The sequence below is a fragment of the Rattus norvegicus genome, chromosome 1 (assembly GCF_036323735.1).
Source record: "Rattus norvegicus strain BN/NHsdMcwi chromosome 1, GRCr8, whole genome shotgun sequence".
NCBI lineage: Eukaryota > Metazoa > Chordata > Mammalia > Rodentia > Muridae > Rattus > Rattus norvegicus.
This window is the reverse complement of record NC_086019.1, coordinates 244819849-244844298: the sequence shown is the minus strand read 5'-3', so window position 1 is coordinate 244844298 and position 24450 is coordinate 244819849. Positions and strand designations below refer to the sequence as shown.

The 24450-nt window shown below is 41.5% G+C and overlaps 1 protein-coding gene across 2 annotated transcripts in view; it reads right to left on the bottom strand.

Moving 5' to 3' along the window:
• Positions 1 to 24450, bottom strand: part of Exoc6 (exocyst complex component 6) — a 143180-nt gene that overhangs the window by 25965 nt on the left and 92765 nt on the right. For both annotated transcript variants that reach the window (NM_019277.2, XM_039088459.2), the window contains 2 exon segments: positions 5983 to 6056; positions 19077 to 19218. In NM_019277.2, the coding sequence (NP_062150.2) occupies positions 5983 to 6056; positions 19077 to 19218 (216 nt within the window).

Below are 24450 nucleotides of genomic sequence, written 5' to 3'. Positions count from 1 at the left end.
ACCTGGGTTTGATTCTCAGAACCTACATGGCAACTCACAACCATCTTGAGTCCAGTTTCAGGGGTTCAATGCCCTTGTCTGGCCTTGGTGGGCATCAGGCATGTATGTGGTGCACATACATATATGCAGGCAAAAGACCAATACTAGTAAAAATAAGAAGAGGCTAAGAGATCTAGATATATTTTACACAATTCGTATTCCCTCCGAAATCCCTTGAAACATGATTCAAAGCAACACTTAGCCCTTTCCCTTGTTGTGCCAAACCAAGTATTTGAAAACAGGACCCAATCTTAGAGCAGATAAAGAAAATCATAATCATTACGGCCTGGAAAGTATTTAGAGAAGAAAATGGCATGTCTGACTAATAGTACAGAAACACACATTTGATAATAATAATTCAATATTTTAAACTAATAAAAAGGTTCAGGGGTCTGATACCCTCTTCTGAAACACAGGGATAAGTCACAGGCATTCAATTTATTGTGAGAAATGTGCTCAGAAGCCATATGGGCTGGAAATTTTTAATGTTTTCATCAAAATGGCAAATTTTTAAAGTTTTTTTATGCTTTTTGGTTTGTTTTTTTTTTTAATGTGTGTCATTAAAATGTGATCCTCAGCTATCTACAGAGGCCATGAGCCCTGTAGACCATGAAATTGGAGTTACAAGTGAACAACCATGTAGATGCTGAGAATTAAACCCAGGTCCTCTGGAGAAGCAGCCAAAACTCCAAATAAGAAGTGATTAGTTACTGCCTGTCTTAGTCAGCTTTCTATTCCTGCATAAAACATCATGACCGAGAAGCAAGCTGGGGAGGAAAGGGTTTATTCAGCTTACACTTCCACATTGCTGTTCATCACCAAAGGAAGTCAGGACTGGACCTCAAGCAGGCCAGGAAGCAGGAGCTGATGCAGAGGTCACGGAGGGATGTTTCTTACTGGCTTGCTTCCCCTGGCTTGCTCAGTTTGCTCTCTTATAGAACCCAGGACTGTCAGCACGGGGATGGCTGGGTCCTCCCCTTGATCACTGAGAAAATGCCTTACAGCTGGGTCTCATGGAGGCGTTTCCTCAAGGGAGGCTCCTTTCTCTGTGATAACTCCAGCTTGTGTCAAGCTGACACACAAAACCAGCCAGTTCACCACCCCTCCTCACCAAATGGTCTTGCCACTACTGCACCAGAGGACACCTTCTTGCCTGGAAGGTTGGTACTGTAGCTCACAGGGTTCACAGATAGAGAGAACAGTTGAGAACCTTTCTTCCCCAATAGCCCACAGACACAGCACCTTCAAGGGCTAAGAAGGGAGCCAGCGGGAAGGAGGCTACTAGCTCAGTTCCAGCCTGATTTCTCTGTGTGCTGCAACCAAAGAATGTGACGGGCACATTCAGCATAGGGACTTCCCATCTACCTGTGGTGGCAACAAAAACAATGACAATGGCCTGTATTCTTTCGGGGGCTCCAAGGCTCTGAGCGCTCGGAGTCTGTCATCACAGTAACTCATTTAGCTTTATGGAACATAAATCTTAGTTCATATTTCTGTCAAAGTCATTAGTTTAAAAATATGTTGGCCCCAATCAGAGACAGACATCCCCAGAATGATCCTTAAGACAGAATTCCCATAGATGTTTTATGTAATACATCCCAAAATGAGCAAGGCAAAAGTTCTGTGAAGTGCTTAGAAAATGCTAGGTTGCTGTAGAATTTTTATCTTTAAAATTCTAATGTGCCGGGGCTGGGGATTTAGCTCAGTGGTAGAGCGCTTACCTAGGAAGCGCAAGGCCCTGGGTTCGGTCCCCAGCTCCGAAAAAAAAGAACCAAAAAAAAAAAAAAAATTCTAATGTGCCAAAGCTAGTCTCTAAAGGAGTAATTAAAGGATAAAGTGTTTCTCGGGCCTCTTGAGCTTTTCTCTTTCCCAGTGCTGGTGCCCAGCCTAGGGCCTCGTCCATCTGAGGAAATGTTCTACAACGGAGTTCTACCACAGGCTTGGAAATCTTTTTTGAAGAAATATTTTTCATCATAAGACATTAACATTTCCAGGAAGACACTTTAGGAAATACTGTCAAAGGCATTTTGGGGGGACAAGAGATCGTTTTGTTAGCTATAACCCCATCTTCCTGTTCTACCTTCCAACCACTTTAAAACTGCACATATTGTCTCCAGGAGATATGTCACACCATCAAAGGAAGCGACCACAAAGTTATATGGCACCCATTAAATAAGATTTAATTCCAGGATCAGGGAAGCCAGGGATCCTCAACTGTGAGAAGTATGCACAGAACATTTTAAACTTTTTCATCAAAGTGGGAAATGTTTAAAGTTTTTGTGATTAAAATACAATCTTAGCTACCTCCTATGACTACATTTTCCAGTGATACTTAGTAAAATATTGCTAAGAAAGGGTTACCTCTCGGTACTATATATTAGACACAGAATCATACAGTAAAGTGGCTTTCAAATCTTGAAGCTTATGTATAATGTCAAAAGAATGTCACATATTTAAGTTCACTTGATTTTTTTTTTTAAATCAAGGCCTTTGGGGAGAAAAAGGGGTGAGCTCTATAAGTATATAAAATACCATTCATATTGTGTCTTAATTTCAGACAGGAAGATGACAACTTTTATTTGTAAGAAAACTACAGGTACAAATTGTGTTTAAATGGCTTGTTTAAATTGACTGGGGCTGCACACCCCCATGGCAGCACCAGGACCACTAATCCCCCACATTGTCGGTTAGGCTCATGGGTCTTAAGATGTTGTTGAGATAACTGGCTTCCATTAGCAAGTCTGTGACTGGCAGGATGATAAAGCCTTTTCACTGGCTGGTCAGCTATTTCCTTTCCCTCAGTGGAGGGCATGCCTGATGCTCTGTCTCTTAACTGCACCTCTCACTGAGCCCCGGCTCTCTTGCCCTCAGCTTTGATTCGGTTTAACTTTCCTTCTGCATCAACTCCCACTTGTCATCAACTCCTCCACTCAGCGCAGCAAAGATCAGGAGTTTGACCTCAGGGCAAAGTCCGGGTGGGCAGGTAAAACGTGACCATTGGACCTACTTCCTAATCTTTCATACCCAGCAATTCATGAAGCAGTATCAAATTCAAGCTAAGACCCAGAAGCACGACCCCTTATACACACTATGAAAAGAGCTCCTTGCCTTTCTAAGCACACTTGAAAAGAACTGTCAGCCACCCTATTAAGACAGAAACGGATCACAGACCAGAGGGGGAGAAGAAGAAGTGCTGAAACTCAACTAAGATGCATACAAAGGTGCTTGTACCTCTTTATGTTTGCTGACAAACTCCTTCACAAAAATGTAAAATACTATAATATTTATTTGTGAGGTCCTACATGAAAGCACTATCAAGACTTTAAGGCATCTGTATTTAAATAATCAATAACATCGGGCAGGATGAACGTGGATCAGCTCATGGAAGACTTTCATTTTCAAGACCTATTTTGGGTTTTTGCCAATCCTCATACATTTTATAATATGACTGCAAATTGATTTTTATAAATTAATTTAAAAGCAAATACAGTGAAATATAGCTACCTTCTTGAATTGATTAAATCTCAGTCACTCAACTCATAAAATTTAACATATGCTGAATATCAGAGACGCCAAAAGCAAGAATTCGTTGTTTCTTTCATTTTAGAGTACAAAAGTATAGGAAATAGTAAATCACTAAATTTCAACATTAGTAGAGAACAAAATGTAAGTCCCTTTTGAGACTAGGAAAGAATGAACAAGATAAACGAGCTCACTGGAGCTCCCTCTCCACTCATCTCTCCTGCCACACATTAGCACCAAGTGGCGTAGTGGTGTTTCCTGCTTCACAGCTCTCCCTGGAGTGGAGCTCAGCCACTCCCTACACACACAGGTTTCGTGGTTATGTATTTTTATATCTAAAATCCACTCAAACATCTCTCAAGCAGCTTACATTTAAAGGGGGAAGCCAACCAGGACTTAATGTCTTCTAGGTGAACATATTTAGCGAGCATATTCAACCATGACTCTGATGTTAATATTTGAAGTATACTTTGATAATGCAATCCCCTAGGGAGCTACATTCCTTATAAAGTGGTCTTCTATGATGTCAAAAATGACTCTTTGAAAGAAGGAGGTAACTGGGGTCAAATATATACAAATGAACGGAGCAAGTTTGCGTAACACAGCAGAGGGCAGTGTGCTGGGCAGCAACACTGCTTTTGTTAGCGGTGCTTTAGTTCGTAGAGGGCTCTGTAGAGTTTGTTGTTGAGCCAGGCTCTAGCTAAGGTTACAGGCGCAGATCACCTCTCCCTTGCCTGGTTGTTGTTGTATGTTTCTTAAACCTAGGACCTCAGCTACCAGTTAAGCTCCATCCTCATCCCCTTCGGGACAATCTATCTTCAGCTCCATAAGCTGTGTGGTCTTATTCATAATGCTACAAACTAGTTAATGTATAAACTAGTTAACCCCATCTAAATTCAGATGAAACAGAAAATCTCTGTGAACAGATTATTCACATTTAGGGGACTTACCCTTGGGTCATATCCTCTGGGTTGGAGAACATTTGTGTCCTTCCAACACAGAAGCTTACCTAGCAAATAAGTGGTCTTAACCTACCAGAGACATGAACACACAGTGAAACCTATTTCCAACCTGCTACAGACTCAGATTTCCACATTAGATCTTCTTTCTCAGAGAACAGACGTAAGCGACAGAAGTCTTTCAAGAGGACCTACTGCTGTAGAATGTCCCCTGGTCCACAGGAGCAGAAGCTGAGCCTAACTTCCTGGTTGTCTGCTACCCTTCTCACTTAGCACAGCTGACTATAGAGTCACATTGCCCAGAAGATGGTCCTTGTTAGCATAAGACCTAACACCACTGTCTGCAGGGAAATTTAGTGCTTTAGGGAAGTGCTCTCTCGGTCCTTGTAACCCTAACTTGAGGTAGTGCTCACTTCCACAGGACTCAGAGTCTTAGGTAAGTGAATCTTCTCCCAAGAACCCTTAAACTCCACAGTACAGAATTACCTCACACTATTCTGTATCTACCTAAATCGCACTTGCTTACCAAATAATGAACACACAGGCATTAACAGGTACTTGCTTCACTCTGTACAGAAAGAGCAAAAAAGAGCTCTAACCACAAACATTCATTGAAACCAGAACCTGAAATGCTCAAATAGGTCTTACTGCAAACATCAGTGTGGTAGGGGCCGTTCATAACAAGAGTGGAGCTTTGCCATGGGTCACCTCCATCCCTGAAGGAGTGGCACTGTTAATGCACAGTGCCTTTGTTTTAGTTCAGTCTCCATATGTCCCCTGACAAGGACAGCGGTCTGTCAGTCCAGCACTCCTGCCCCCTCCAAGGGCACTCCACACCCTCAGACTCCCCAGCCTGACTAAGCTCTTTAATCCTAGGATTAAGAAAGAAAAAGAAAAAGGAGAAGAAAGAGGAAGAGAGGACTAAGAAGAAAAAACACAAAGGAGATAGAAAAAGGAAAGAAAATAAAGAACAGACCAGAAATGTCAAAATTGAAAACTGAATAAGAGGCAGAAAGATGAGTTCACATTTGTTACTAGACTTAGAACCAGAGGAAAAAACATAAGAAGGAATAACTGTCTTTTTAAAATCTTTTTCTGGTAACACACAAAATTTATAGACATTACCATTAATAAAATGTTAAACAAGGGGTGACTTTCAAGTAATAATTAATTTGCATTTAATTTGAGTGGTAACAATGATGTTACTACTACTTATTTTTATGTATAACCATGAAATTATTAAGAAATATTTCCAAGAAATGAATAAATTACATCTCCTTGTGGGGATACTCCAGAGTTGAGAAACCATGTGAATGAGAGTTCAGAGACTGCCGAGTATGCAGTCATCAGAAGAAGCGTCTTCTAAAGGCTTGTTTTTCCGAGGAAACAAGCGTTCTGGTACATTAAGGACAAAATGATAAAAGGCAGGAGAGACTGAGTGGGGACCATCGTCACAGCTTACCTGTCTGAGGTCAATGAAGGCCAGCTGCAGGGTGTCCCCTTGGAATCCTGGCACAGGCTCAGAGCTGGCAAACACTAATATGTAAAATTTTAGAAAATAAAAAGGAATTAGAACAAGATTGAAAAATATGTAAGTATACGATCACTGCATTTCTGCTCATTACACACGTACTGTAATATTTATATAAAACTGCTTCAAATGAAGACCACTTACAACTTTCCATTTAGACTGAATATGCTCTCTGTACCCATTACCACAACTAATCTAATAATTTTAAACTTCTAGCCTGCCATTTAATCTGTAACCTTTAACCAAAATACATGTAGAAGGGATACCCTACACAGGGTTCTGGGGTACTAATATACTTCAATCAAAGTAAACTTTTTTGACTCTTTGTGGCCTTGGGTGAGTGATTACAGAAGCACTTTGAACTACCAATGCCATGGGTGTCAATGCAGTTCAAAACATCTGCTCAGTTATACCGCAAACACTCTAGAAATCTCATGTCTAGCTAACAACAGGGCAGCAGGTCCCACGGTAAGAAGTCAGCTTCTCGCGCGGATCACAGGAACAACGTCTCACCAACAACGTCTAACCAGCAACGTCTGGGCGAATTCGAGAACATTTGCACATGTCGCTTGGTCATTTTTTTTTTCAAAGTGAAAGAACATCCTAAGATTTTTTTCTTAAATTCAAGGTATTTTTCAATAATCTTTGTACTGTAAGAATTTTAATCCTGACAGCCTAACTGCTTAGGGGGCTGAAGCAGGAGGCCTGAGTGAGTTCTTGAAAATGAGAAGAAAAAAGGAAGAGGAAATGGTCAGCTGAGTTAACAGCTGGAGGAACAAAACGGTAACAAGAGGCGAGGGAGAGAGCAAGGACTGAGGATTGATGTTAAAGCTATCAGAGAGAACGAAAAGAATTTAGAAAAGCCAGAATGTATTCATCTTTCCTTTACTGTTTTGAATAAACTACCATTTTTTTCATAATTCCCTAGAGTAGCACTACAATCTTTTTTTCTCTTTGTAAAAAAATTCAGAATTGTCTGGTTTATTCTCTCAGCTGAACAACTGCAGGCTAGGCTCTCAGTAAGGGTAAGCACAGTACAGACAAGGACCTCTCCCACAAGTCATGGCTCACCTGAGTCTCTCTGCCTCTCTGTCTCTCTGTCAGTCTGTCTCTCTGTCTCTCTCTGTCAGTGTCTCTCTCTCTCTCTCTCTCTCTCTCTCTCTCTCTCTCTCTCTCTCTCTGTGTCCCTGTCCTTCTTACCCACACCCGTGTGCCCTATTTCCTTTCCTTTCTTTTTTCCCTCCTTCCTTCTTTCATTTCTTTCTGTCATCTCCTCCTACCCCCTCCTCCTCCCTCTTCCTCTTTCTCTCCCTACTCTCTCTCCCACCTCCTCCCCTGTCCCCCCAGATAGTGCTGCCATATATTGTCCATACTGGGCTCACATCTGTGTGTTCAAGTGATCTTCCAGCCTCAGCCTCCCACGACTGGGTGTACTGCAGTGCAGTGGACCTGGTTAGTGAACGGGTGTTAAAGCCCATGATGTGTAGTTTTTGGATATAATTAACCAAGAGGTGCCATCACTCCCCCAACACGAACACCTCCTGGTCCTCTGCCAGGGTCCAGGTGAAGATATGAAACAGATGCTTGAAACATCTTTCTTGGGCCCTCTGGTACCAGAAGGGCAGTTTTGATAGTAAGCTCTCGCCACTTCCTACTTGACAGCATAAAAACTCCTGTCAGCGCCACCTTCCAGCCTGCGCCGTACACCGTGGCAGTGCCACTGTTCCTTTTTATGTCCCAGATAACGGAGTTTCTCTTCCTATGAGATTTTAATTGAAGAATGATAAGATACGTTGTAATAGCCTCTTAAAAATAAAGGTCTTCGAAGAGTGTAAGAGATGGCCCACAGGTTAGGAACACTTGTCCTTCTTGCAGAGGACCAAGGTTCAGTTCACAGCACTCACACGGTGTCTCACAATCATCTGAAGCTCCAACTCCAGGAGTCTGACCCCAGGCACGTACACAGTGCACATATATGCATGCATGCAGAGGAAATACTCTTGCACGGTCCCCAAAATAAAAATCCTTTAAAAAAAAGAGCATCTTCTAATTTAAAAAAAAAATGCCTAGGATCACATAGTGGCTTCCTGTAAATCACATTAATTTTACCCATGAGGCACAGAAAGCAGCTCGATTTCGATTATGCTTGCAATCGTAAGATGCTGAGTTCTCAAACTTGTGGTCCTTCTGCCTCAGCCTCCCAGAAGTGGGGATCATGGGTGTGTGCCACCGTTTCTGGCTTCAGAACTTTTCCATACTGAAAGCAATCGGGACAGGGGAATTAGACCAGTGGTGGAGCCTTTTTCTGGGGTGTACAAGGCCCTGATAAAATTCCTGGCACCAGAAGTTAAAAAGAAAAAAATAATGAATCTGTTATGTTTCTTCCCCTTCAATTCCTGCTTAAGACATGACAGTTAAAAGTTCACTGGCTTGGCATTAAGCCGAAAGCTTAGCGTTGAAATTATAATATCATAAATTTGTATAGCATTTTACAGTTCATAAAACACTTTCCCATATGCCATCTGCTTTGATCATTATAACAACTGATTTTGGCAAGCAGGACACATGGACGGTAGCTTGTAAAGTCAAGTCTTCAGGCAAAGTGACACCCACCATGAATACCCATAGTCAGTGCAGGTTAAAGCTGCCCAGCTCTTCCTTTTGTAGCACAGGAAAGTTAAGAGTGAAATGAGTGCCCAGGACCACACAGTAGAGGGGGCGCCTGCCGCCTGATCCATTGATCCAGAGTCTGACCAAGTATTCAGCCTCTCACCACAGTCTCCTTTTCTCAGGGGAATTTAACAAATATAGACAAAGCATGCCGGCGGTTTATAACTCTCTGGGCTTTTCCCTCGAATACTTCTTAGGAATAAAAGATGGTTTAACTTTCAAGTCTTTTTCCTCAAATATTTCTTAGAGGTAGAAGGTGAGTTAGCAGACTCAAATAGTACAGCACAGAGAACATTGGTGATAACAGACCACTCCATTTGACTGGCAGCTTCATACTTTTGTTTCTTTAGAGCACAAACACAGTCACCTTGCAGTCCCTCCAGAGTCTCGGCCACCGCTCTCTCAGCTCAAGCTATCAGCATTCCTTGCTTGGATTACCAAACACTCCCATCTGCTCTCTTGGCTGCTTCTCTTCCCTCTGATTCCAGTGTGGTTTATGTCAGATGTAATTGTTACTTGGGCATTTCAAAGTTTAGCATTCTTTAATGGTTCACCGCCACCCTCACAGTAAGACAAGACTAAGGTCTTTTACGAGTGGCCTTTGCCTACTTCTCTGGCCTCATCTCTTAAGACTTTTCTTAAACTCGTTCCAAACAAGGTTGCCCAGGCCTCCCTGCACACACCAGGCTCTTCTCAGAATGCCTTTGATCCTCCTGCCTGGAGCAGTCTTCCTTCCACCGGTGTAACTCTTACTTAGCCTTCAATTCAATCATCACCTTCCGGGGAAGCCACCCATTATCCCTGCATGTTGAAAGTGGTTTCCTCCGTGTTTTTACCATAGCTTCCTGTGTGAATCCCACCACACTGCCCACTCTGCTGCCCTCTCACTGCTTATTTGTCTAGGTTCTCCCATGAAACCAGGAACTCCCCAGTGATAGAATCACACTCTCTTTCCTAATTCCTACCACCTAAGTAATAAACATTCGATGAGAGTTCAATACATGAACAGAGAGAAAAGAAACAAGCAATAAATTCAACCTGCAGTTAACATATTACCCAGATTGTTGATTAGGTCTACAAAAACGTGATCCAACAGAAGCTCCAACAGAAGCTCCCGGGATGATGGAAATGGTCTTTAAACATAGTACAGAATAGACCGTTTTATTCCACCCTAACTTAAATTCAGTAGCCACATGTGGCTACTGGGTGGTGTACACACAAATCCTATCCCACGCTGGGTATAGACATCGAATAACAGTGGGTAAGAGGATATTTCTAATGCACTCTTCAACAAAACTAAAATTTTGAGTTCTTCCATTGAACAGAAAATTCCTGGGAAGCAAAGATTTTTTAACCTTTAGATATCCTGTGCCTGGTGTACAGGAAATAACAAATGTATGCTGAGCGGAGGAGTACGCAGTACTGCACAGTTCTTGGCCATCATGACTCATGACCCATAAAACACTTGGAAATCCCTGATGTGGTCGAGCTCCTCGGCTCAGCCAGATTGTCATAGCTGAGGGGTCCCTTGTTTGCCCTCAAGCAATCATTTAGTAATGACAACCATCAGTGTTGTTCCCTACTGCAGGGTCATCTTTGTTCCTCAGTCACGCCTGTCAGGGTGTTTTAATGTGTACAATGATTCTGGCCTTCCAAAAGTATTTAATGTAGCTTTTTAGCGTTAAAAAACTGAAGGCTATTCTAAATATCTCATTTCATAATCTTAAACCAGAAGCTGATGGCACACCAGTCAGCATTTGGGATCTTTTGAATCCCGGGCCAGCCTGGTCTATGGGTTGAGTTCCAGGATGGGCAGGGCTATGCAAAGAAACTGTCTAAAACAAAACTAAACTAAAAACAAAAAGTAAAAAAGAACACAACCCAAATACAATCTTTGCTGCCTCTAACCTGACTTTATTTTTACATTCATTATTAGTACATGTGTGTCTCTATGTGTATGCATGTGTGATGGGTGTGCATGCATGTAAATCAGAGGACAATTTGCAGGTCAACTTGTCAACCCCAGTTTTTATTCCCTTTCTCTTTAAAAAAAATTGTCAAGTTTTATGAAAACGTCTTTTTACATTTTATCTACTTATTTGCATGTGTGCATACATGTTCATGCACAAATGTGCACTTTTTGGTAAAGCTGAAATTAAAATAGCTGATTTGAACTCAAATTTGGATAGGCCAAATACCTGTGTGGATGCATCATAAGGAGTGAGTAATGGCACCATCTAGTGGTTTCCCTAATACAGAAGCTGCCGTGTGTTATCAGGAGTTAGCATTCTTGTCTCTGACAAATGGTTGGCAGCAGAGAGATGGAAGCCGTAACGATACTTATCATTCCATTTGACACAGTGATGATATCTAGTCTTCTCCACTTCTTGGAAGTAAACCTAAGCGAGACACTCAGTCAACATTTGGAGCGCTAGTAAGTGTGGGAGAAATCTGGCACCCAAACAATGCAGCAGCGTTCAGTGGTCTGCTTACACCAGTCCATGACTTTCTCTCAGTACCCTTATCTGGATACGAGGATCTCCACCAAGGTTAAAGTCAGGCCATAAGACCGTGGCCTCCATCAGAAAAACCAAAAATATACAAAGATTTCTGCTGCTGGGGGGCTTTGTTTGTTTGCTTTTTCTGTTTAGCTTTTAGGTGCTAAGCCTTTATCCAAAATGATGAACGGCCTGGAGATTTATCCATGCCCCAATGACTAAACCATTAAAACAGATGTCCAGCTGGCCACCAGGCTGGCACACCTGTAATCCCAGCAAAGGGTCTAAGAGTTTGAGGTCAGCATGACAATTGAGTGAGACACTGTCTCAGGGCAGAAAAGGCCAGGGTGCAGCTCAGCGTAAAGCACTTGCTGAGCAAACACAGAGCCCTGCATTCAATATTCAGTACAGAGAACGAGGTGCCAGCGATCTGCTCCAGTGCTTTCTTTTTCCTCCTCCTCCCTCCCTCCCTCCCTCCCTCCCTTCCTCCCTCCCTCCTTTTCTTCTTTCTCTCCTTCCTTCCTTTTCTTCTCTTTATCTTTCTTCTTTTGGGAAGGGTAGTTTTCAAGTTAAGAGTTTCTCTGTGTGGCTCTGGAACTATAGTCCTGGAACTCCCTCTGTAGACCAGGCTGGCCCAAACTCAGAGATCTGCCTGTCTCTGCTTCTTGAGGGCTGGGATTAAAGGCCTGCCCCACCACTGCCCAGATTGAAACAGTGCTTTCCTAATACCTATGTATCTGAGATATTAAACTCTTAGTAGATCATAACATCCTAAGAAGTATATATAGAATGTATGAAAATATGAATATATAATCTAAATCTAAAACATATTACAAATATATTCTATATCTAGTCTGGATTATTTTAAATATGGAGTAGAATCTGGTTCCCGGATGCTTTGGTCATATCCTGCATTTTGTCAGTACTGCAAAGGACTTCTGAGACACTCTTCTAACAATCCAGTAAGAGAATATATCTTTTCTTCAGTATGCTTCTATCTGCATGGTACCTACACTGAGGCATAACACACTAATAAACGTGCGGAATCAGGATTAGCACTGTGACAAGCAGGGCGAACCAGCCTCAATCAAGAAGAAATGTATCCTGTTCTGTAACAGGTTCAGCCACTCGACGTGGCTCGGAGGCACTCAGCTCTGCAGTCCCCACGTACACGTTCCCACTCTCCTCCTTTTCTAAACATGGAGTTATACTGGTTCTGTGGTTATGATCAAGATGGGCAAGCATGCCCACCAGACATGCACTGACCCTGCTTGACACTCCATGAGATTTCACTCATAAATGTGTCTGTTTTCTGAAAGTATCAACTACTTTTATAGAATTCAACAGTTTTAAATATTCGTCAATGAAGTTACTGACTCCTCGCTGGGGTAAGGATGCCACGATTCCATCTTGTTTAGTGCTGTATCTTCTAAGTGCCAAGCACCTCCTAAATATGAAGGGGTCAGTTAACAGATGGCCCCAGCGCTCTGCACTCTCCATTTGCCGGACAATTTCTGGACTCTCATTCTTAGTAGGATTATCTGGGAAATCCTAAACTCTGAAGCCTGTGTTGTGGGGGGAATTCTGAGGCATCTTGATAGTCAAATGGCAGAGTCCAAACTGGAACTGAAAGTGGAGCCAGCCTGGGCTGGTAAGACCTCTAAAAAGAGGGAGGAAAGTACTCCAAACACACAGAAGTTCTTCAAAAGTCCACAGGCAGTTCCAAGCTCTTGGATCTGAACATTTAAAAATCAGGTTTGATGCAGGATTGCCACAAAAGGTAGTTTAAAAAAAAAGCTAGAACAAGTTCCAAAGAAAAATGATCGAATAGGAGAAATTGATCCCACAAGGAAACAAAGAAACCCTGGTTGTTTAGCTCAGAAGAGTAAAAGGTCATTTGTCTACAGTTCTGCAATATATCAGGTTTTCAAAAAGGAATAATCATCAGGTATGTTTACATTAAAGAGTTAAATGTCCGGATTTGAAGTGCAGCATGACCTGGTGGCCTTAACTCTTTACAAGGTGGGACTCCATAAGTGGCTGGCAGATAGAGGTGTCCTGGTTTAGTCTTTGTTTCTCTCTTCAACAAATAAGCATTCGCAGGCTTTCACCATGAGCACATCACTATGCAACCTTCATAAACCTTCCATGGGGAAGGGGTTGGGGATTTAGCTCAGTGGTAGAGCGCTTGCCTAGCAAGCGCAAGGCCCTGGGTTTGGTCCCAGCTCCGAAAAAAAGAAAAAGAAAAAAAAAAAAAACAAAAAAACCTTCCATGGGGGACACAGAATTTCATTAATCTACCCTGTGTGCCTAAGCATCTCCTTTCTTCTCCCTTCACACCCTCCTTTAATCATAAGATGTATTCTGTAGGTCTCTTCACTGTGTCTCTGACTCTAGTCATCTTAATCCAATCACATTCAACTAATTCACTAATTTTATATATCTCCCCCTTTCAAAACGCCTGCAATCGATTTTCTCAAGTTTGTATTTCCACTTTCTAATACAGGGTTCGATTTATCTTTGAAAAGGAAAAGCTTAATTAAGTCTTTTAGCACTTCTCTCTGACTTCAGCCTCTCTCCGGATCCAGCTTATTTCCATGACATTAAGCTGAACTTTTCTTGATATAGATCCCATCAAGTCTTGATTTAAAAGTTTCAGTGAGGCTGGAGAGATGGCTCAATGGTAAAGGCACTTGCCACCATGCCTGGCAACTTGAGGCTGATCTTGGGCATGGGGGAAAAGACAGAACTAATTCCCATGAGTTTTTCTTTCTTTGACTTCCACACAGTACAACACACACACACACACACACACACACACACACACACACACACACACACACACACACACTCTTTCCACTTTGTTCTCCAAGACATGGTTTCTCAGGAAACTTGGAGCTCACTGATTCTGCTAGTCTGGCTGCAAAATGAGCAGCAGGATCCACCTGTCTCTGGTTCCTAGCTGGGACTGCAGATGTGTACCACTGTGCCCAGCTTCCCCCAGGGGTGCTGGCAATAAGAACTGAGGCCCTCATGTTGTAGATTGTGCCAGCCTCCCAGTCCTGTCAAAACTGGATTTTAGAATGCCATAGCTTTGGCTATTTCAAAGTACATGCTGGCCAATACGAAAGCCTAGTTTGGGCTTCTTTGCAGTTGTTTTTTAAAACATTGGAGGGCTCTCACTATGTAGCCTAAGATGGCCTTGAACTTGTAGCAATCCTCCTGCCTGAGCCTCCCAAGTACCAGGATTATAAGTATGTGCCACCATGCCCTGCGGTTTGGGTTTTGTTAATAAAGTACAGCATACAGAACAGTGTGCTCGATACCCCAACTGCATATTGCAGTGGTATCCTTAGACCACAGCATCGGACAACGGCAATGAAGAGAAGAGAGCCAAATTAATGGGTAGAATGCTCAGAGGATAAAGAGAAGTTTTTATAGAATTAACTTGGGATGAGAGGTTAGTTTTGGTGCATGACTCTAAGCAGATACGCCACAGAAAGCTGAGGCATATCTTCTTCCTATACGCACATGTAGCATGGTTCTGATGCCCACGTGACCAAATGAGACGCAGGGGATGCAGGCAACAGGAATCCAGTTTGTATCTCACCTGAACAGCTGTGAGCTGTGGAAGGAGTTGGGGCCAACTGGAAAAGGACAAACTTTCTGCAATGTGTATAAAGACAGCTCTATGGGGCGTTCTCCTTTTGGTGAGAACATTTCTTACAAAAGGACCCATTAGAGACCAGTGGGAACTCTAGCCTTACAACACAACTTCTCACTTAAGAGAAGTTCAGAAAGCAAATGGTTTCAGGTCAACATAATCCATCAGCAGAGCACTGTGTGTCTCATGGAAACACATTCTCTGAAACATAGGTTAACCCTTCAAATCAGATGTTCCAGGAAGGACTGGACACAGCAGGGTCATAGAACAACAGACAGTTTGAAACTCTTGTCTCCAGTGCCAGATGACCTCAGCATGGAGGAGTGCAAGAGTCTGTGTGTCATGACCATTGGTGGGGAAGCCCAGTGACTGACCTCTAAGATCCTTTATCAGACTACCTATATTTGCTCTCCATACCCCAGGCAAACGCCATGATGCTTAGACAGCCACACTCATAAGCATTCTAGCCCCACCTTCCTCATCTAGTCAAACTCCTCTTCCTCTGAACCTTTTTCTGTGCCAGTATGTAGAAAACCAAAAAATAAGCTTTATATTTTAAAACTACTTTTCCCTAGACCTAAAAATGATTATTTAAAACATGATACAAACTTATTCTTTTAATTCTCTTAACATACTTACAATATTAGAGAAAGTTTCATTTTCACGTGATTAATACACACAACAATCCCTAAAAATCGCCAGTGGATGAGAGTGTATATTTTTTCTACCAAAAAAGTATGAGAGAGTTCATTATTATTTATACTATAAATTCACTGTTTAAAAGTTAAAAGATACATTTTGGAAAAGAATACTTAACATTGGGGGTAGTAAAATAAACACAAATGTAGTCTATATTTATTCAGTAGGTACCGAATATGTGATACGATATGAAGAAGTAGCGATCACAGGGCATCAGTGGAACGGCTTGTCAGCAAAGGTTCTTGCAACCAAGCCTGATGACCTGAGTTTGATCCCTGGAACCCACAGGGTAGAAGGAGAGAACTTGCTCCTAAATATATATGTTGTCTTCTGAATGCCACATGCATGCCATGACAAACATACATACAGAAACTAGATAAGTTTACCAAAAAAAAAAGTCAAAATGGAAATAAAAGACAAGAAAAATGTAACGATCATGGTAGTTGTGCATGATAAACTTTAAAAGGCAGAGACAAACAAGAGGAATCTTAAAGGAATTCTCTCCCTACATCTCTGGGGACAGAGACTCAGCCCAACAGAATAAAGTTTGTCCCTCATGCACACGATGCCAGATAACATTTTCTTTCTTGGTTTTTCTCTGAGAGATCCAAATGGTGCCTTTAGTATCTGCCCAAAGGAATGACTAGAGGTAGAAAATGTCCTAGAGAGGCCCGGGAGGCAATGCCTGGGATGAGGTCATAGTTCATGCCTTTCTACAGTCCTCTACAGGGAGGTAAGAAAGCTAGAGCTGCCTCATAGATCCCTTGGGGCCTTCCCCCCATCCCAGGTCTCTGGCACATCCTAAAGATTGCCCTCCCCCCATTTCTCTCTCCCCTGTTCTCCCTACCTATTATCTCCCCACCCCTGCCCCACTCTTCTCTCATCCCCTCTCCCACCCAGTTCCCTCCTTCCATCCGCCTCCAAATCTATTTTGTTTCCCCTTCTGAGAAAGGTTCAAGCATACTCCCTTGGCCTCCTTGCTAATTGGCTGCTTTGAGTCTGTTGATTACAGCAGAAGTGGCTACTTTCTGTAACCAAGCAGGACTCTCAGTAGAGGGATAAGGACAGCAACCTACCCTCAAAACATCTGACTCAAAATCTGTCCTGCCTACAAGATGTGCAGGGACAAAGATAGGGCAGAGACTTAGGGAACGGTCAACCAATGACTGCCTCAAATTGAGACCCATCCCATGGGCAACAACCAGTCTCTGACACCATTAATGACACTTGTTATGCTTGCAGACTGGAGCCTAGCATAACTGTCCTCTAAGAGGCTCCACCTAACAGCCAATGAAAATAGATGCAGAGACTCACACCCAAACATTTGCTGGAACTCTGGGAGTCTTATGGAAGAGATAGGAGAAGGATTGAGGGACCTGAAGAAGATAGAGACTCCACAGGAAGACCAACTCACCTGGAGCCCTGGGGGCTCTGAGAGACTGAATCACCAACCAAAAAGTGGGCACAGCTGCACCTAGGCCCCCTGCACACACGTAGCAGAGGAGCAGCTTGGTCTTCATGCGAGTCCCCCAACAACTGGAGCCAGGGCTATCCCTGAGCCTGGTGCTTGCCTGCCAGTGGATCCTGCACCACTAAATGGACTGCCTTGATTAGCGGGGAAAGGGGTGACGCCAGAGGGGAGCTTCCCCCTCTCAAAAGAGGAGAGGAAGGCGGGCTTGGAGAAGAACTTCTATGAGTGGGTGCTGTGATGAGGAGTATGCTGAAACTGGGATGTAAAGTGAATGAGTGAATGAATGAATGAACGAACGAACGAACGGGACACCAGAAAGCTACCTACATGAACGGAAATGTCTATCACTCAGCAGTATATGTAACCAAGACAACCTAACACAACAAGAGGTTTAAGTGCCAATTATTATTAAACTTTTGTTATATTTATTTATTCTGTGTGCATACACAAAGGGGAGCTCATGGTTACACCACAGCACACACGCAGAGGTCAGAGGGCAACTGTGGGACTTAGTTCTCTTATTCTACCACGGTGGGTTCTGGGAATAAACTCAGGCTTGGCAGAAACTGCCTTTACCCGGTGAACCAGCCAGCTGGCCAAATACCTAGTTATTTGAAGCCACACTAAAGACAAAATAATACAAAATAAATCAGGCAATATGTGTGTGAAATATTGACAAAAGCAATATCAGACTGTAATGATCTCAAAACACAACGTCTTAAAAATTTTAAGAAGCCAGTTTATGCTGGGGGTGTTGCTCCGTGTTAGGCTGTGTGTTTAGAGTGTGTCTCAGCACAAGAAAAGGGGATGAAAACGTAATGTTTAGGTAGAAGGCTCAAGCAGAAGGGGAAGGAAGGAAGGAAGGGAGGAGGCTGATGTGGGGGTAATCCGCCAAAACTCTGTATGCATGAAATGCTATAAGGAAATCCACTGCTTTCTATACTAATTAAAATCAAATTAAAAATAGAGAGGGAAATGAAGAGAAGGGGAAAGAGTGGGCAGAGAGGGAGGGGCAGATAATCTGCAGGAGAATAATAATTGATGTGAGCTTAGGAAATCTTAAGGTGCAGTTTGGAGTCAAATACTTTAATAAATACAAAGTAGATATTTTATAAATGAGAATTTTACTTTGATTAAAAAAAAGGTTTCTGATAAAATAAAGTTAGAATTGCTTTCAAGTAAAAAGCAGAGCTTTTTCCCCTAGTAGAATACATTATACACAAAGGACAGACAAATACTTTACATTTATTGCTGAAAAAATGTTATTTCCACTTTAGTTGAAGGTTTTTGACATTTTTAGTGCCTTAAATAATATCTCTCTTGCGCCCCAGTGACTTTTAATGGTCAATGGAGATGTCTGAGCCCTTTGTCAACCGGGAATCTTCATCATTTAGTTAGGGAACCACTCACTGAGAATGCTGCCTGAAAACGACCCAAAGTTTCCAGGCACCGAGTTATTCAGGTTTGATAAAATCCTATCTGAAGCATGTGTAACAGAGCTAATAGCATAAGCTCTAAAGCTCATTCACTGATGCCAACACCAGACCATGGAAGATGCAAACCTCACCATCCAAACAAAATGATGGAGAAAAATAAGTGCAGTTGCCAAGGCTGGAAGAAAACCTGCCAGGAGTGAGGAACAGGCTGTAGAGATGGCACCACCAGGCCTCTCAGCAAAACCTACATGTTTAGGAAAGCTGAGCATGACACACTGGGGATGTCTCCCTCACTCACAGCAGGCCTGAGGAGAATCCCAGAAAGGTCAGAATGGCCAGAGGGAAGAAACCACCTCTTCGTAGCCTTGGTCTAGCCCAGCACTTCAGCGAACCTCTGAGGCTGTGGTGGGAAACTGAGACATTTCTTTCTTCCTAGGAAGGAGTCAGCTTTACTTCTAAAGCTGCCAAAAATTTAGTTAGCTTGGGCCTTCTTCCTTCTTGTCAAGCTGCCCTACTGTAGACGGCGTCCCAAATGTTTAACTACAGGTTTGTCGAGAAAGCGTGCGAGCTGGCTGGTGTGTACTTACATTCGCACTGTATGACGTCTAGGTTAAACTGCTGTACGGCCCCCATGCTGATCTGCTTTAACTCGCTGTCCAGGAGCATCTGCATCAAGGATGTGGACAGATGTTGGCAGGCTGACATGCAAGCTGTCTGGGCAACTTTCCCCTATGCAAAACAAACAAACAAACAAGCAAAATGTAAACAAGCAAACATGGAAATATGTCGCAAAGTATCACAAGACGGTACACCTGACACTCTTCTTAGTGGTACAGTATTGACTGTTGGCTTTTCTGGGTCTGTACTCTTCAAAGAACTAACACTCATCCTTCTCAGGATACAATATTATTAAAGTGCTAACTGCACAGAGGAAAACTTTTATAATTGTAACACTTTTCAATGCACATGGAAACATGGCATTTATTGCATTAAATCATAATACTGACAAAGCGGTTTATTCATACCACGCCCCCTAAGCTCTCCTTTGTATGTTTTGAGAAGACAGAACAAAGGAAGTTAACTGTGTAATTTGTTAACTTCTGTTGTTATTACTACTTAAGCTGTACCTAAAATCAACACCACTGGAGTTGGAGTCCTCATCTCCACTCAGCAGGTTGGTCTATGGTACAGTCACAGTTACCGTGGGGGAAAGGGTTGTCTCGCCTTCCACTTCAGCTGCATTTCTAGTCAATCAGATGCACACTACGTCTAACTGCAGAAACTAATACTCAGGGTTTTCTTTCACTGACATATACATGACATGATATGAATTTTTACTGACAGCCTTACTTCAATTTTCTTAAAATTGTTCTTAAAAAAGTTTTTGAATGTTTGTCCTACACTTACACAACTGAAAATATATATATATATATATATATATATATATATATATATATATATATATATAAAGACAGGGTGTCATTACATAGGTCTAGCTGTCCTGGGATTCACTATGTAGACCAGACTGGCCTTGAACACCCAGAGATCTATCTGCCTGCCTCTGCTTGAACATTGGGATTAAAGGCATGTGCCCCCACACTCTAACTCAAGCACACGTTTAACAGAGTATACATAAACTCCTTTAGGGCACAGTTTTCTAGTATGACTCTTCCAGGGTGGCTGCCTGCAAACGATTATATGATTAGGGGATGGGCTGATTCCCATGGTGGGAGTCAAAGATCTAGGATTATGGTTAGGAAAATAATGACTTTCAAGGGACATGCCATGTTTTTCCTCAGTTTAATTAACAAACATTTGCCCAGTGATATTTGGTAACTGTGTTTTCTTTCTTCCTACTAATCGCAAAGGCAAACGGGGAGACAAAATGATAAAATCCATCTTCCAAACATACATGCTACAGTGTACTAATACAAAAATATTTATGCAGAGGTAGTGTGAATGGTCACAAGGACAACAAATACAGTTCATAACTTACTAGAATATTTGTTCTTTAAATTACACATTAAAAGGTCTAGTCTGACATTCTAGTCTTAGAACCAAACTACTTATGGATGGGTTCTTAGCATTTGGGCATTGTGCAGAGCAAAAACAAAATATCAGATATGCAGTGTCAGTTTCTCAATCAAAAACTGCAGAGATAAAAGCCAATGCAAACAATATATTTGACAGATACTGATGAATTGCCAAAAAAGGAATGCAGTAAACAATGAAAACCCCAGCATGCTCAAAAGCCTGCAAACCCAAGAAGGAGTCAGCCTGCGAGCCATGCAGCTCCATTCTCCAGGCAGAATGCTATCAATATGAATGGGAGGGGATAAAAGCAGACAAAAGAGAAATCAACGGCATGTCCTTTAATTTCAGTGTGGTGATAGGCTTGCAAACCCTTCGAGGAAACGTTATTTTGACTTAATGGAACAACTAGTGAGTGCATTTCAGCCCAATAAACTCCATCAGTTCCACTCTACTGTCTACTACATCATCACACTATGATGTACTGACTGCAAAAGCAGACTCATAAAACTGTCAAAAACTTATTTAACTTATTTTGTACATAATATGCCATACATCATAAGTGGTATTAACATAGGTTCAGAGACACAAACAAATATACGACAGTACAGGAGCCAAACAACGACAAGAGTCTAAGCCGTTTCATGAATCTGGTAGAAGCAGGCAATAAAAACACATACAAAAATAAAACATTTTAGTTAAATAATATTTATAACAGTAAAATCTCAACATGAAATTTCCTTTGATTGGACATATTTGAATACAGGCTTATTGTTCTCAAAGATAAACATTTTAGAGACTTACAAAATACGAAATCTTACAAATGTTTTAAATAACATGAATTACCCCTCTGTATATCAAACTTAAGTTAATACTATCAAAGGTTCACATTGATGAAATTTTATGAAACATGTTTTATAAGACTGTATACTATTTTCTAGATGTCCACTGCCTACCTTCAGAATGCACAGAACCATTCCTAAATTTTATCGACTTATTTTATACAGAAGGATTTTTAATGCCTTTAGGATTTACGCACTCAAAAACGTATTTGCAGCTGATATCTCAGGTCTAGGAATCTTGGCCTATTTTAATAAACCAAGCCCACCTCTCAGGACACCATTACAGCTACTCTCATAATATTGCATCATCCTAGACAAAAAAATTAAACACTTTCATAACTGTCTTTACAAACTCACTTTTAATAGACATGAACAGACAACAACCAAAATAATCCACAAAACAGGGCACATTTGATACATTTTAAGCAACCAAACATATTTGCTGCCCTTGTCTGAAAAACTACTTGTAACATCACCAGCATTTCCTTTCTCCTTAACAATACAAAGTTCAGTAACTAAAAACACCTGCCATGCTTTTAAAAAGGTAACTATGTTTTTTCACCCTGCTTTAGCATTCTTTTTTCCTGAAAATCAACTTGCCAAGAGAGAAAACCCTTAGACAAACTTCTTATATTTCAAAGGGACTTGTAAAAGAGAATCTGCTGACATATTAGATCCTTTCTGCATTACCCCAAAGCTTTTCTTCTGAGAACAATTGTGCCAAAGAGACATTTGGCTCCTAGGAAATTCCCACAGGGTCAGCCATAAGCATCCTTCCATGCACCTTCTCGGTGCTGCTTTCTGGATGCACGTCTCAAAGCAGCTTTCATCGTTCGCTTGTGTGTCAGTCAATATGATTTATGGACTGCATTCAACAAAGTCAGAGCATATAGAATGAGAAATATGACTACAATCTGCTAATTTGTTTTGTATTGAGCCATTTAAGAGTCAAAGACCTGATGTCAGACTGAGATCAGCAACACAATTAACTAGCCGGTGACAGATTCATCCATCCTCCCTGCCAGGCTGTGCCAATCAAAGACAGCATGAGGCGACGTTTAGTGAAATCAATAAGAAAACTCATTCTCTGAATAACCGGTGTAAGAGCTTGATTGACACTTTCTGAATCTCGATGGTGGAACAGAACCGCTCTTTACCCAACAGTTCCTTACTGCAAGCTGTGAAATAAGGCTTTCAGTGCCAATCACAGAACAATAAACCACTAACCACCAACCTCAGTAGAAAGAAATCAACATAACACATCTGTACGTCAAGCCAAATTCCCAAAATAATTTACTACTGTAGATTGGGTTAAAGATACTGTTTCTTTTGAAGTATAAAATAACATAACGATACAAACACGACACATTTTATTTGATAATGGCTCAAACTATTTTGGTTTCAAAGTAATGTTTTCATAGGTCTAATATCATAGTGGGCGAAATACTGAAATCTTAAAAACTAATTTGGCATTTCAAATTCTCATTTGAAGTCTGTATTTATTTCAGCAGTCTCTTATTTCACACATCCACTAGGAAAGTCTTTACTTGAACAGTAAGTGTTCAAAAGTGTTTTTCAAAGCTGCTTTCATTCTCGCAAATACAAACGATGTAAAATACTCTTGAAACCACGATCATTTTTTCTGTAATGATCTGCTCCTCCTTAAGAACTCCAAGAGGAGTCATTTTCCTTTTGTTAAATCTACGCACACACACACACACACACACACACACACACACACACACACACACACACGTCAATCTTGAACTACTTTTTAACCTTTTGTAAAAATACAAAGGGGCAAATATACTGTGTTATTCTTTAAATTAGTATCGGGTTTTGTTTTCAAAGACTGGGAGGAAAAGAGAAAACAAAGGAGCAGTGGATTTGCTAAGTGAACCTCTTTACTCTGACCCTGCTCCTTAAAGTCACTCCAGTTCAACAGCAAGTTCCTCTTTTATACAAACATGCTACCTCTTAGTTTGCTACAGTTATGAGCTAAGAAGTAAGCTTTTCAGATGCAGAAAGAACAGAAAAGTGTTTTGATGAACTGGACAATGTCCTAAAGAGCTACAACACATAATCTTTTTAAAAAAAAATATATATATACACACACATATATACATACACACACAAACACACACACACACATACACTGAAAGAATCAGACTGAAAGAATGTGGACTAAATATTAAAACTAAAAATAAATTTTTTAAAAATTAAAATATAATAATTCAAAAGGAACATTTTACTTCAAGAACTCTGTAACTTTTCCTTCTATTTGTACAATTAAGAACCACTAACCTGGCCGGGCAGTGGGGGTGCATGCCTTTAATCCTAGCACTTAGGGGCAGAGGCCAGCCTAGTCTACAAAGTCCCATGACAGCCAAGGATAGACAGAGAAACCCTATCTCAAACAAAGAACCACCGACAAGTTTTGCTACATGAAAGTACATCTTGCTCAATTGTAAAAATGTTATTAAAGAAAAAGGCTCTGAACAGTACAGAATATTAAAATCCCCTCGAGGTGACATCACAACACGCAAGGTCTTTTAGCCATCAAGATGGGTTTTAGGACATTTCCTCAGTGAACACACTAAATTCCCAACAATACAGAATGGGGGACTTATACAGGTTTAACTATCAAGATGACTTCTTTAGTGAGTTTCAATAATGACTTTAATACCACCTTGATGACAGATTTTTGAGATTGTGCCGAGACACCCGCAGTCCATCCAAACATGCACTCTACATCCCCAGCACACTCAGCACTTGCACCCCTGTTTCCATCCCTGAAGGAACAGGTTACATCACTCACCCCAATCCCCAGTCAACTCCCAACGCTCACTCTCCTCTCAGGCCTTTAAAACCCTTTCCTCCCTTCCAGTGCTCACCATTGGCGGGGCAGGGATGATCTTTGGGGTGAGGAGACATATGAATAAAATGAACATGATTCTCTTAAAATGGAAACAAAGTTTCTCTGTAACACATGCGTGCATGTTTCTATTCCGCTTACACCTCCACATCCCAGGCACTGCTCATGTCACTCTGGCAATTTTTAAGCCGTCTTTTTTTTTTTTTTTCATCT